This window comes from Engraulis encrasicolus, chromosome 23 (genome assembly GCF_034702125.1).
Source record: "Engraulis encrasicolus isolate BLACKSEA-1 chromosome 23, IST_EnEncr_1.0, whole genome shotgun sequence".
Lineage (NCBI taxonomy): Eukaryota > Metazoa > Chordata > Actinopteri > Clupeiformes > Engraulidae > Engraulis > Engraulis encrasicolus.
In genome coordinates, this window is record NC_085879.1 from 15348455 (window position 1) to 15363167 (window position 14713).

At 46.8% G+C, this 14713-nt stretch overlaps 1 protein-coding gene across 1 annotated transcript in view; it reads right to left on the reverse strand.

Moving 5' to 3' along the window:
* The window catches only part of LOC134439720 (organic cation/carnitine transporter 2-like), a 30672-nt gene extending 18494 nt beyond the window's left edge, over positions 1 to 12178 (reverse strand). The window contains exons 1-2 of the mRNA XM_063189625.1: positions 11816 to 12178; positions 11525 to 11628 (exon numbers count right to left, since the gene is read on the reverse strand). Coding sequence (XP_063045695.1) covers positions 11525 to 11628; positions 11816 to 12178 — 467 coding nt within the window. The remainder of the gene's footprint in view (positions 1 to 11524; positions 11629 to 11815) is intronic.
* Between the last annotated feature and the right edge of the window lie 2535 nt (positions 12179 to 14713).

Sequence of the window (14713 nt, forward strand, 5' to 3'; positions counted from 1 at the left end):
AATTCACACGGTGGGTGGAAGCTTATGGGGTACCCGATCAAGGAGCAGAAACGACAGCTAAAAGACTTGTGTATGACTTCATATCACGTTTTGGTTGCTCCCTGGAACTCCATAGCGACCAGGGTCGCAATTTCGAAAGCATCCTTTTCAAGAGAGTATGCCAGCTTCTTCAGATAACTAAAACTAGAACTACGCCATACCACCCTGCATCCAATGGCCAAGTGGAAAGATTCAATAGAACTCTCCTGCAGATGGTACGCTGCTATGTGGACCAGAACCACAAGAACTGGGACGAGCATCTTCCCTTGCACACAGCAGCATATCGCAGCACCAAGAATGCCAGCACAAGCTTCAGTCCAAACAGACTCATGCTAGGCAGGGAGGTCCACCAACCACATGACATCTGGTCAGGTGCAGCAGAGCTCAGAAGTGACAGGGGTGAGGTTCCGGAGTTCCTGAGCGAGCTGGAGCAGGGCTTGAAGGAGGCGCAAGAGACTGCTAGAGAACACCTGAAAGCTGCCCAGGAATGACAGAAACGAACCTATGATGTCAGGGCCAAAGGAAGACCATATGCTGTTGGAGATCTAGTCTGTGTCAAGGACAGTACCAAGAAAAAGGGATTCAGTCCGAAGTTGCAACCGCCATGGAAGGGCCCCAGCATCGTTTCCGCTTGCCTGGGCCCAGTGCTGTACGAAGTCATTGGGACGCGAGACAGAAAGATCCTGCACCATGATCGTTTGAAGCCCTATACATCTGATGTGATACCTGGCTGGACGCGACGAAAAAGGCATGAGATTCTCCAGAGGGGCCAGCCCCTTCCCAGTGTCGAATCGCATGGAGCACCCAACGGACAGCCGAAGGAGTCTTCAAGTTCTACAGAGGAGAAACCAGAGGAATGGGAACCTGAAGGACGCGGGCGTCAAAGAACTGCACGACGGCGCCGCTAGGCTCGCAAAAATGCTTGCCCAACTCCACAGGAGACGGTGCCAGCGGACTAGGCTGACGGCCCTGCAACGCCCCTGCAGCATCCTACCACGTCCCGAGGTTGTGAAGTCCGCCCCCCTGTGTGGTACAAAGCATGAATGGACTCTCATCATTAAAGTCAGTAGTTCCTTTTTTTGACTTTCAGTAATGCCTAGAACACCTTTGGACTCTAACTAATAATTAGTGTCATCTTTGAGATAAAGTAATGATGTTTTGAAATGTGTTTAAGCTGAACTTTTTGACTTTAAAGTAATTCTGAGTTGTAATACGTTAAGTCTCTACTTACCCTGGATAGTACTGAAGGGACTCAGTATTCTTGGAGGGGGGCTGTGTAGTGAATGTGTTAGTGCAGTTATAAGACTTAACAGGAGCTATTGAGTAATGTAAGTGCAATGTTATGTTTGGCCTCTAGAGGGCAGTTGGATCAGTTGTTTGATTAGCCGCGTACAAGACTCCACGGACCCCGACGAGAGGACAATTCCTCGTTGGAGTTTGGCGTCATTGCAGCCTGTTGTAATCATCCAAACAGTCATTAAACTGTTGTGACCGGTGGTCATGCTGAACTTTTATTCTGACGGGGTAAACGACACTCCCCTTTCCTTCCGGTATGTAGCATAAGTCATTGCGGTGGTAGCTAGCTAGCAGACGCTGTGTTTTTGATGCTGTCGAGTGCAGCGTTGGCACGCCGCTCTCTCTGTCCCTCTGTTTGTGGTTGAGCCATCGTACGGGAAAGGTAGGCGTCCTTCTCGGTTGATTCATTGCTCTTTTGGTGCATTGTAATGTACTTAGTTTGTTGGTTACTGACGCCATTTAACTTAATCGCAGCCCTGTCCATCCGCAACTGGCGTGAACCCAGCTGGCAGTCGGCTACTGTTCTGGAGCTTGTATGCCGAGCTCGGCAAACTCGAGTATCACTGGTGGCGTGCTTCCACTTCGTGCCCTTTGTGGTTGACTACTTGCGTGCCGCTTCGAGAGAACCAAAGTTTCCTTGATTCACGGTACCCAGCTGGAACCCGGCGTGACCCATATCCCGACTTGCGCTTGGCAGACCTGATCTGGAGGAGGAGTTGGTGCCTTCGACTACACTGATGCAGTATCACTAGAGAAGGGGGGCATTACTGTTCTTTTCCCAACCTTTTTCTTTTTTTGTCCTATTGTGAAAGTGATTTATCCTATGCAGCCTTTCACTTTGTAACGTCCGAGACGAAGGGGCTCGTGTAAGTTTCACTCTAACATCCAAGACGAAGGGGCTTGTGTAATTTTCACTCTAACATCCAAGACGAAGGGGCTTGTGTAATTTTCACTCTAACATCCAAGACGAAGGGGCTTGTGTAAGTTTCACTCTAACATCCGAGACGAAGGGACTCGTGTACGTTTCTACTTAGTAACATCCAAGACGAAGGGGCTTGTGTAGGTTTTTCACTCTAACATCCGAGACGAAGGGGCTCGTGTAAGTTTCTACTTAGTAACTGCCAAGACGGAGCTTGTGTATATGATTAGGGTATGAACACTGAAGTATTACTGGGAGACGCATCTTAAACCCCAGACTCCTTTTTGGAACCTGTACTTGCTGTAGGGAGAGACCAAATACGTGTGTCTAACAAGTGTGTGTGTGTGTGTGTGTGTGTGCGGTGGCCATTACCAATTTTGCCCTTTTGGCAGTTTTGTTTTCTTTTGTTATCAGTGTGGGGATTTTGTGTGTTATTTTGGTTTGTTATTTTTTTTATTTTTGATTTACTAACTTTGTTTGCAGTGCAATTTTCTGTGATTTGGTCTACCTCTCGTGCAACTAGCACACTTGCACAATTTTGTATATTAAGATGGCGTGCCTACAAATACTGTGAAAGGTTCACATTCTATTTTTTATATTGTACTGAGCCCATGAGGCATATTTGACACAGAGACTTATTACGAAAAGGAAAATAAAAAGAACTCTGAATTGTATGACAGTTGTATCTCTTGTTATTCACCAACCTGTTGCGGGGAAAGTCAAATCAAGTGTTTGATGGTTGGGTTCTCTCACCCTAACAAATGAGAGTGGCGTAGTCACTAAACATCTTAAAAATATTAAAAATATTAAGAATATTACGGTAAAGAGATAACGCAGGCCACATTTGGCAGTAGTCGGCAAAGGATAACTAAGTGGATACAGCTGTCTACAATTGTTAGTGGTGGGTTCTGTATGCATTTTGTCTTTTTTGTTTTGTTGGGAAAAGAACAGTGATTACCCCCAGCCAGCGGAGGGCCCCACTGACGATCACCAGCAGGGCAATCCGGAAGAGGACACATCCTCCCCCATTCCATTTGCAAGTGTGTGCCCCTGAATAATTGTTTTTTTTCTTTCTCTGTTTTGAACCCTCTGGACAACCAGTCATGAGCAGCAGTGAATCAGATGTAAGCCCGGAAGAGCGTATTAGACTTTTGAATGAGCGTATCCAACAGCTGGAGACTGATAATCAGCATTTGCGTTCCAACATTGATCAAGGTAATGCTGCTGTACCCAGGGCTTCTGATACTCCTGTTAATTCTGGTGTGACTGAGGTGAGTGGGGCTTCAGGGGCTGGTACCTCCAGTACAACCAGCAGAGCTGAACGCTACATTTACTTGCCAAGAGAGAGAAAATGTCCTAGGTTTTCGGGGAAAAATACAGATGCCTTGCCGGTGGAGGAGTGGGTTGAGGAGGCCCGGAGGTCCTTAGAAGTACGACCCATGTCACGGGCAGAGCAGGCCTTATTTCTGTATGACTTGTTGGATGGTGAAGCAAAAAATGAGATTAAGTTCCGCCCTTACGCAGAGCGAAGTGACCCAGACAAGATACTGGCTGTGTTAACTGATATTTTTGGTTGTTCTAAGTCGTTTATCTCTCTTCAGAAACAATTTTTTCAGCGTAAGCAATTAGAGGGAGAGTCCATTCGAGAGTTTTCTCATGCCCTGCTGGCCTTGATGGAGGCGATAAAGCGTAACAACCCCCGCGGAATCCCAAATCCGGATGCCCTACTTAGAGATCAGTTTATTGAGCATGTACGGGATGGGCTGCTAAGACGGGAACTTAAGAAGTCCGTTAGACTTAACCCGGATGTTTATTTTCTTGTGATGCGTGGTGAGGCCATTCGTTGGGTAGAGGATGGGGAGCGTGTTTGCACACCACGCCCTCGTTCCTACTCTTGTGACTCGCAGGCCTTGCTGGTGAGTGAGTGTCGAGCTGACAGCCACGCCGTTACTGTTAAACCACAGGATGACCTGTCAGAAATGAAAGAAAGCTTACGAAAGCAGCAGACACAGTTAGATACTATCATGCAGCTCTTGGCCTCCTCACACTCACCCACCATGCAGGGCCAGGGCCCCACAGGACCCCCTCGTAGGCCATATCGTTTTCAACCCGACGGTAAGCCCATATGTTTGCGCTGTGGACAACCCAATCACATTGCTCGTTTTTGTCGGGCTGATCTCTCGAGTAGTTCGGGGCCAATCATGAGTGGGAGGGTGGCTGTGCAGGGTGGCGAAGTTGGGGAAGCGGCCGCCGCCTCTGGGCCACAGGGAAACTAGTCCCCTCTGGTGCAGAGAGTCGGCCGTCAGAAGGGGACTTTCACGGCTCAATCATGACTGAAAAACATTCCAACCTTATCGGGTCTTGCCCTGTAGTTGAAGTGAAGATGGGAGGGGTAAAAGTTTCATGTTTACTTGATACGGGCTCAATGGTAACCACCTTGAGCGAGAGAACAGAAGTGTAATTGGCTACAGTTAAGGGCAGCTAATGGACTAGAAATCCCGTACCTTGGCTACTTGGAGCTAGATATTACAGTTCTGGGTAAGGTCCTACCCGGTATGGGCGTTCTCGTGGTTCGAGACCACCCATATTCGGGTAGCGTCGCCAAGGCTCCTGGTCTGTTGGGTATGAACGTAATTGGTGGGTGTTATGGGGAACTCTTCCAGCAGCATGGTCCCACTCTATTTCAGTCTTCCATCATACAAAGGGCGAGCGAGGGGTGGAAGGATGCATTGTCCGAGTGTCACAAATTGGACTGTCTACCGGAAACGGGGCGTCTGGGGCGTGTTAAAGTAGGCGGGCGTTCGTCCGTGCGGGTTCCAGCTGGGTCACTGCAGATGGTAGCCGCCACCTGTGCTACACATGTGGGTCGCGCCTTGCGTTCTGTGTTGTTCGAGCCTACCACTAGCCTACTGCCAGCTGGCCTCTTGGCCTCCAAAGCTTATCTCTCGGTGGAGGACGGGAGGGTGTGGGTGCCTATAGTCAATGTTGGTGCGCAAGATGTGTGGTTACCGCGCCGAGCCACCTTGGGTGAAGTGTTTGCGGTAGAACTTAAGACTGGGACGGCGGTCACACTGGAGAGAGACGGGGAGACTGAATGTGTCGTACAAGTCAATACAATCCAGGCGCAGCAGGTCCCCCTTGATTTGTCTGCCGTCTCGTGGCCCAGCCTCAGCCCTGACCAAGATCAAAAGAGTAGAGAACTTCTTCAGAAGTACAGTTGTGTGTTCAGTCAGGGTGAGGGAGACATCGGGTGTACTGACCTGGTGCAGCACGAGATTCCATTGCTAGATAACGCCCCTGTGAGGCAACGTTACCGTAGACTTCCGCCCTCTCAGTATGACTTGGTTAGGACTCACATTGGCGAGCTATTGGACAGGGGGGTGGTGCGGGTGAGCTGCAGCCCCTACTCTTCCCCCATTGTGGTGGTGCAGAAAAAGGATGGTACTATTCGGTTGTGTGTGGATTACCGGCAGTTAAATGCACAGACACGAAAAGATGCCTTTCCTCTCCCTCGAATAGAAGAATCGCTGGATGCTTTGACGGGGGCCACCTTCTTTTCCACCCTTGATTTGGATTCAGGATATAATCAAGTGTCAATGGCTGAGCATGACAAGGCTAAAACCGCTTTCTGCACACCCTTTGGACTGTTTGAATTTAATAGGATGCCCTTCGGCTTATGCAACGCTCCTGGGACTTTTCAACGTCTCATGGAGCGCATATTTGGCGACGAACGGTTCCATTCTTTACTGCTATATCTTGACGATATAGTGGTGTTTTCCAGCGACTTCAAATCACATCTACAACGTCTCGAGTTGGTGTTTGAGAGACTGAAGCATCACAACCTAAAACTGAAACTCAAGAAATGCAGTTTTTTTCAGTCAGAGGTTAAGTACCTTGGCCATGTCATCTCAGCCGCAGGGGTGTCGACCGACCCAGAGAAGATCAGGGCCGTAGAAGAGTGGAGGCGTCCACGGACTTTGACCGAGTTACGGTCATTCCTAGGTTTTGCCTCCTACTATAGGCGCTTCGTGGAGGGCTTCGCTCGGTTGGCGGCCCCTTTGCATAGAGTAGTGGGGGCGTTGCAGGGCTCCAAGAAGAAGCGTGGATCGAGCTCACTGGAGGGACACTGGGACGATGACTGTGAAGCTGCATTCAGAGGGTTGAAGTGTAGGCTAGTTAGCACACCTGTACTGCTGTATGCAGACTTTTCCAAACCATTCATCTTGGAGACCGATGCGAGTCATGCCGGTCTGGGGGCGGTACTGTCGCAAGAACATGAGGGCACGAGGAGACCTGTGGCATTCGCAAGCCGGGGGCTACATGCGTCCGAGCGCAATATGTCCAACTACAGTGCTATGAAATTGGAACTACTGGCCTTGAAATGGTCAGTTACCGAAAAGTTCAGGGAGTATCTACTAGGCACCAAGTTTACAGTGTATACTGACAACAACCCTCTTAGTTATCTGCAAACGGCCAAGTTAGGTGCTGTAGAACAACGTTGGGCCTCACAACTAGCGCTGTTCGACTTTGACATAAAGTACCGTTCTGGAGTTCTGAACAAGAATGCGGATGCCCTGTCTCGCTTGCCCGACCCACCGGCCCCAGCTTCCATGTCGGAGATGGCTCCGGGAACAGCCATTCCGTTGGTGCTTCAGCGGGCTCAGCCCAGTGTCCATCCTGTTAGTCCCCACGCTGCTTCTTGTGGGACTATCGACGCCTTTCCCGTTCGAGGCAAACCGGAGCTTAAAGCTCTACAGGCTGCAGACCCAGTCCTGGCCCCCGTCCTGGGATACTGGCAGAGGGGGCGGAAACCGACAGCCGATGAGCGCAAGCTGGAATCGGCGGATGTACTTAAGCTTCTTCGACAGTGGCCTAGGCTCCAGGCCCAGGATGGTGTTCTGTATCGGCGGGGTACGACTACCAGGGGACGCCGTCGAAACCCTTCAGTTGCTGTTGCCCCGGTCACTTCGGAGTGAGGTGTTCTCGGCCTTGCACAACGATCACGGCCATCAGGGTGGGGAGAGAACCGGTCGGCTCATACGAGAGCGTTGTTATTGGCCGGGCCTTCAGAAGGATCTGGAACAGTGGTGTTCGAAGTGCGAGCGGTGTATCGTGTCTAAGGGGGGTCAGCCCAAACTGAGGACTTTTCCGGGCCATCTTCTCGCTTCCAAACCCTTGGAGGTAATTGCGCTCGACTTCACCCTCCTAGAACGAGCTAGTGATGGGCAAGAAAATGTATTGGTTATTACCGACGTGTTCTCAAAGTTTACTCAAGCTTACCCTACACCTAATCAGAAAGCAAATACAGTGGCCCGTATTCTAACAGAGAAATGGTTCTATTCTTACGGTGTCCCGAAACGCATCCATTCCGACCAAGGGAGAAGTTTCGAGAATGACCTTCTGAGGAGCTTGTGTACTCTTTACGGGGTGCAGAAGAGCCGCACTACCCCCTATCATCCCCAGGGGAATGGCCAATGCGAGCGGTTCAACCGCACCCTGCATGACCTCCTGCGTACGCTCCCGCCAGCGAAGAAGAGACAGTGGCCAAAACACCTTCCCCAAGTAGTCTTTGCTTACAACACCACCGTGCATTCTTCTACTGGATACTCCCCCTATGAACTCATGTTTGGGCGCAAACCTTTCTTACCCGTGGATGCCCTCCTGGGTTTCCATGATTGCGATGGGGAAGGCTCTGTTGAGGATTGGGTACAAGAACATCAAGAACGCCTCAGAGTGGCATATGATCTTGCCGGGCGTCATCTGGAGGAGGCAGCTGCGAAAAGAGCTAGTTGTCAGCCCCAGGCTTCTCCCGGTGGGCACCATTGTCTATCGACGAAATCATGTGCAAGGCTGAAATAAGATTCAGGACGTATGGGGCCCAGTCAAGTATCGAGTGGTCAGATGCTTAGATGATGAGGGTAGAGTCTATGACATCTGTCCCGTAGAGGGGGAAGGACCAGTGAAGAACATCCATCGCACGGAGTTACGGGTCTGTTCACTCTGCCCCGGGCCAGAGCCAGGGCCGAGCGCAAGGACACCAGAAAGAGGCACTGAGTCGGGTGCGTCCAACCAGGAAGACGAGTCAGAGGAGGATACAGAGTGGTTGGTGCTGGCAACACCAATCCAACAACAGGAACTCATGGGGCCCAGTATAGCATCCCCAGTCAGAGAAGCTGATCCACCTGCACCGGGTGCAGAACAACACGAGCCCCCTACGGCCCCCGTTTCGCCACCACAAGATGTAGGAAGGCCATTGGTGGAAGATGACGTGTCCGCCGAGGTTATCCCCCGTCGGTCATCTAGGGCACAACGGGGTTGCCACTCAAACCCCCACCGACTACCTCGATCTGTGGCCACGGTGGGGGGCGAGGAAGGGGCTGCGGCTCACCCGTCAGAGGAGCCTCCCAGGTCTGTTTAAGCTAGTAGGTCAGGGTGCGAGGTTGGGTCACCGGGACGGTTCCATTCCGAGGCGGGGGTGTATGTGACCGGTGGTCATGCTGAACTTTTATTCTGACGGGGTAAACGACACTCCCCTTTCCTTCCGGTATGTAGCATAAGTCATTGCGGTGGTAGCTAGCTAGCAGACGCTGTGTTTTTGATGCTGTCGAGTGCAGCGTTGGCACGCCGCTCTCTCTGTCCCTCTGTTTGTGGTTGAGCCATCGTACGGGAAAGGTAGGCGTCCTTCTCGGTTGATTCATTGCTCTTTTGGTGCATTGTAATGTACTTAGTTTGTTGGTTACTGACGCCATTTAACTTAATCGCAGCCCTGTCCATCCGCAACTGGCGTGAACCCAGCTGGCAGTCGGCTACTGTTCTGGAGCTTGTATGCCGAGCTCGGCAAACTCGAGTATCACTGGTGGCGTGCTTCCACTTCGTGCCCTTTGTGGTTGACTACTTGCGTGCCGCTTCGAGAGAACCAAAGTTTCCTTGATGCACGGTACCCAGCTGGAACCCGGCGTGACCCATATCCCGACTTGCGCTTGGCAGACCTGATCTGGAGGAGGAGTTGGTGCCTTCGACTACACTGATGCAGTATCACTAGAGAAGGGGGGCATTACTGTTCTTTTCCCAACCTTTTTCTTTTTTTGTCCTATTGTGAAAGTGATTTATCCTATGCAGCCTTTCACTTTGTAACGTCCGAGACGAAGGGGCTCGTGTAAGTTTCACTCTAACATCCAAGACGAAGGGGCTTGTGTAATTTTCACTCTAACATCCAAGACGAAGGGGCTTGTGTAATTTTCACTCTAACATCCAAGACGAAGGGGCTTGTGTAAGTTTCACTCTAACATCCGAGACGAAGGGACTCGTGTACGTTTCTACTTAGTAACATCCAAGACGAAGGGGCTTGTGTAGGTTTTTCACTCTAACATCCGAGACGAAGGGGCTCGTGTAAGTTTCTACTTAGTAACTGCCAAGACGGAGCTTGTGTATATGATTAGGGTATGAACACTGAAGTATTACTGGGAGACGCATCTTAAACCCCAGACTCCTTTTTGGAACCTGTACTTGCTGTAGGGAGAGACCAAATACGTGTGTCTAACAAGTGTGTGTGTGTGTGTGTGTGTGTGTGCGGTGGCCATTACCAATTTTGCCCTTTTGGCAGTTTTGTTTTCTTTTGTTATCAGTGTGGGGATTTTGTGTGTTATTTTGGTTTGTTATTTTTTTATTTTGATTTACTAACTTTGTTTGCAGTGCAATTTTCTGTTATTTGGTCTACCTCTCGTGCAACTAGCACACTTGCACAATTTTGTATATTAAGATGGCGTGCCTACAAATACTGTGAAAGGTTCACATTCTATTTTTTATATTGTACTGAGCCCATGAGGCATATTTGACACAGAGACTTATTACGAAAAGGAAAATAAAAAGAACTCTGAATTGTATGACAGTTGTATCTCTTGTTATTCACCAACCTGTTGCGGGGAAAGTCAAATCAAGTGTTTGATGGTTGGGTTCTCTCACCCTAACAAATGAGAGTGGCGTAGTCACTAAACATCTTAAAAATATTAAAAATATTAAGAATATTATGGTAAAGAGATAACGCAGGCCACACTGTTAAACGTCAACCTGCATTCCTGTCGTGTCATTCCCAGGCATCGGAGACTGTAAGTAACGTATATGCATTCACTCTACGATCTGAGGCTAATCAACTGGTGCACGTAAGCTAGCAAAGATAGCTAATCGCATCCGAAGGCAGCACGCATATTACGTGAAGTAAAAGACACGACAATATTCACATTTAATCTCACATTTAGTCTGCCAGGCTACTTCCTTCTGATTCTTTGGGAGAACATACTATGCGCTATAAAATAAATGAAACAGGATCCCTTGAGACAGTCTTTAGTGAGAACATCTGTAAATTGATAGTGTAGATTGAGAACATCTGTAATACTGATACAAGTTTATTAACCTGGTTTCCACCAGACCTCTGTGTGTGTGTGCAGCTCTGCAGCCCCCTGGTGGCGCTCCACACACACTAGTAGTGGAGTTCACGAAGCTGCGCGGAACTACAGGTCGAGCAAGAGTCAGGCAACAAGTTTATGACTTACTCTATTGTAGCTGTTGGATGGGTCTCTTTTGAGTCTCACAATTCTACCGTGTCTCACAGTCGTCCACCGTGAGGCATGAGGCCAGAGAGAAGGATTTGTAGGATAGACTGACTTACACCCAGAGAGTGAGATTGTAAAACGAGTGTCAACTCACTCAATCCATGCCTGCAGTTCACTTAGAGGGTGCTGTCGAGAGAGCACAGCCCATTCATCCGAATTAAGTCTGCACTAACCTGTTAGCACCCCTAGAGTGCAGTACCACCCGGAAAAGTAGTGAGTTGACACTCTGTAACTGTTAAGCTGGTTCTGGCGCAGGCTGTATCCGGCTGTTGCGCTGTTGGCATTGTTTCCCAAATGGCATTGGCTACCAAAGTTCTCTATGCCTCTTTTACATGTCAACAACCCCACGACTCCACAGAATGAAGTTTTGGGCAACTTTGAGCGTCGTAAATGGATGGAAAGTAGAGATTTATAACGATGGCTACTTCATGCCTAGATGAAGCACAGCAAAAGCCCAATGTTAGCATCGGTTAACTAGCGCTGGATTTCTCAATGCAAGGCAGAAATTGAGCTCAGGTATGTGCTCAGACATAGCTAATGTCAGACATAGCTAAGAATTATTCACCAAGTACTCTTATGTACAATATAATTTGCTGCAATTTGATTGTAAATGCATGAAACCTCAGTACGGATTAAGCACTGTTGAAATCATAATGCTTACCTATCTGACAAAATTCCTGAACAAAAAGATCCAACAAGTACTCCAAAGAAGAAGACACTTAATGTAAAGGGAGCCTTCCATGCATCATCACACACCAAATTCCACTGTGAACACAGAAACCAGTAGAAAAGGTAAAGGTGAATAACACGATACATTGCATTGTACAATTTTAATTGTTATGAATGTGACCTATGATGGTGAACAGATAAACCTATAATGATGATATAAACACATGTGCACACTTCTCACACACTTCTCACATATTCATTATTAAGTGCCATTTACACTCACCTCAGTGACAATAGTGGACACATATCTGTCCTTGCTGAACACCCAGCCATCCACACAGCCCTCTGTGTCATTGCTGTAGACAGAGCCAAAGTCTTCCTGTTCAGTGTAGCGTCTGCAGCGACTCAGGATGGTCTCCCCTTTCAGCTCCTCAGTCGGGATGGACAGATTGTAGCCCAGTCCTCCATAGCTGCTGTTCAGGGATGGAACTCTGCAGTGATGAGGAGGAGTATCTCCCACGAAGACCATTGACAGGGACGTGTATCCATGTTGGACGTAATTAAGACTCAAGACAATGTAAATCAGTCTTTGAAAAGGACCCCACTCTCCTAATAAACGTGCAATGCTTTCTTCATAATCTTTCATCTTGGAATACCAATGAAAACTGGCCAGATGTCAGTAGAACCAACACACCTATAATATCCTCACCCAGGGAAAACAAGAAAAAAACTGACAGTGGACAGAAAGAGGAGGTGGAGTTTGGGTTCCAGTTTTCTGCCCCCCCTTGGGCGTTGCAAAAAAAAATAAAAAAAATGTCAGGGTCATTTCATGAAAAGTCTATACACTTGTTTTAACCTAGGTCTTAAAAACTGTTGAAAGTATAAACTGAAAATGAAAGAAAAAATTACACAACATACATTGTTTCTCTGGGCTTTATATGTGATTGAATTTAGTGGCATGGAGTCAAATAAGAAATCAGTCTTTGAAAAAGACCCCACTCTCCTAATAAATGTGCAATGCTTTCTTCATAATCTTTCATCTTGGAGTATCAATGCAAAGGGGCTAGATGTCAGTACAACCAACATAGTACCTACGTATAGTATCCCCAGCCAAGGAAAATCTGAAAAAAACTGGCAGGGGGCAGAAATAAGGGGTGGGGCTTATCTTTCCACTTTGGGCATTGCAAAATGGTTTTAGGATCATGCCATGACAAGCCCATACACGTGCTATAGCCTATGGTCTTAGAAGCTCTTAAAAGTATAAACTGAAAATTCAAGGAAGATGTACGCAACAGACATAATGAACTAATTTTTGGTTATATGAGCTTTACATCTGATCAAATCTAGTAGGCCTACATGGAGTCAATAAGACATGATACGTCTACATGTCAGGCAAGACAAGCTGGCTGAACTACATTACACAGATCTACATTCTTGTCAAAAACCATTGTTTCACCATCACGTAATCTTTCATCTTGGAATACCAATGAAAAGTGGCCAGATGTCAGTAGAACCAACACACCTATACTATCCTCAGCCAGGGAAAACCAGAAAAAAATGGCAGTGGGCAGAAAGAGGAGGTGGAGTTAGTTTGCATTTCCAGTTTTCCAGTTGTTCCAGTTTCAGGGTCACTTCAACGCAAGTCCATACAATTGCTTTAGCCTTGGTCTTATCTTAAAAATGAATACATGTATAAACTGAAAATTAAAGAAAGATTTACACAACAGCCATAGTATATACTGACTAATGTTTGGTTCTATGAGCTTTTTATGTGATCAATTTAGTGGCATGGAGTCAAATAAGAAATGATGCCCGTGCCCTACATATCAGGAGAAGCTGGCTGGACTACATTCCACAGATCTACATTCTTGTAAAAGAAAAACCCACAGTTTTACCATCATTTCATATGTCGTCAGACCGCTTCCATTCAAATTCAAACCAGGCATTAGTCGAGTGTATATAGAAATATATTATACATGCCAGAATGTTCTGCCAGAAACCAGTGGTCGTTTATACTAATTATGCTCTACCTGCTCATCATGCCGGAATAAAGGTACTTCTAGAATGGATCAGCCAGGGAAATGTCATGAATGCCATAATCGGTAACACTTTATAATAAGTACCCCTTTTTAAGCACAAGTTAAGCCTTAGTTAAGCCTCATTTTAACATTAGTTAACCCATAGTGAATCACGAGTTACGAGTTACGAGTATTATTTCTCATTTCTTAATCATTAACTACTACCATTAGTGAATGGTTTGTGTGTGCTGATGTAACTGTTCGCTAAGCAAAGTTAAGCCTTAGTCAAGCCTTATTTTAACATTAGTTAACCCTTAGTGAATCACGAGTTAGTCATTATGTATTTCTTGGTAATTAATACATACTGTTAATTAATGATTCGTTTATGGTGATTGAACTTTCTGCTAAGCATTAGTAAACCATCATTAAAATGTCAGATAACCCTCCTTTATTTATGAAAAAAACATTATCTCTTTGTTGTCTCCTACCACCTAACCATTAACAAGTACTATTAGGCATGTATGGTAATGGTTTGTAAACTCTTGCTTTAGCATCAGTGAAATCTTAATTAACCCTTTTGTAATAGTTAGTGTGTAATGACTGGTAACATGGCAAACAGTAAGTTGAGGCTCATGTGACTGCCTCTCATGGATGTTTCTGGACATTAACAAATGACTTGCTAAGCATTGGCATTGCTTATGCATTATCAAGGATATATAACCCATTACTTAAGTATATCTGGGGAACGGAAATGTGAGAAAGGTAAACAGTGACGTCACGCATAGATTCCCTTATTGCCAAATTTGATCTTTTCATGAATATTTTCTGGAGAGAAAAAACAATATTTACTAGTATGACCAAATGTTTGCAGCTAAAAATGTCTATTTCAGGAAATTACAAATGGCGGACCATGGAGAAGATCCCCCTTTTCATGTATGAAAAGTGCAATAATTTGATGGTGGTGGTTAGTATTTGTTTAAAAGGTAACATTTGTGAATGGGCAGCGTGGATTCTGAAGTGACACTGGGATTTCTGGAAAAACACCACAAAGTGATAAATTATGTGTTGTCCTGCTTTATTGAAATCTTACAGTGTTGATATTGCTGTACAAAACCTCTTCACTTCTTCCTTTTAAAATGGTATTGTATTTGTATAATTGAGGT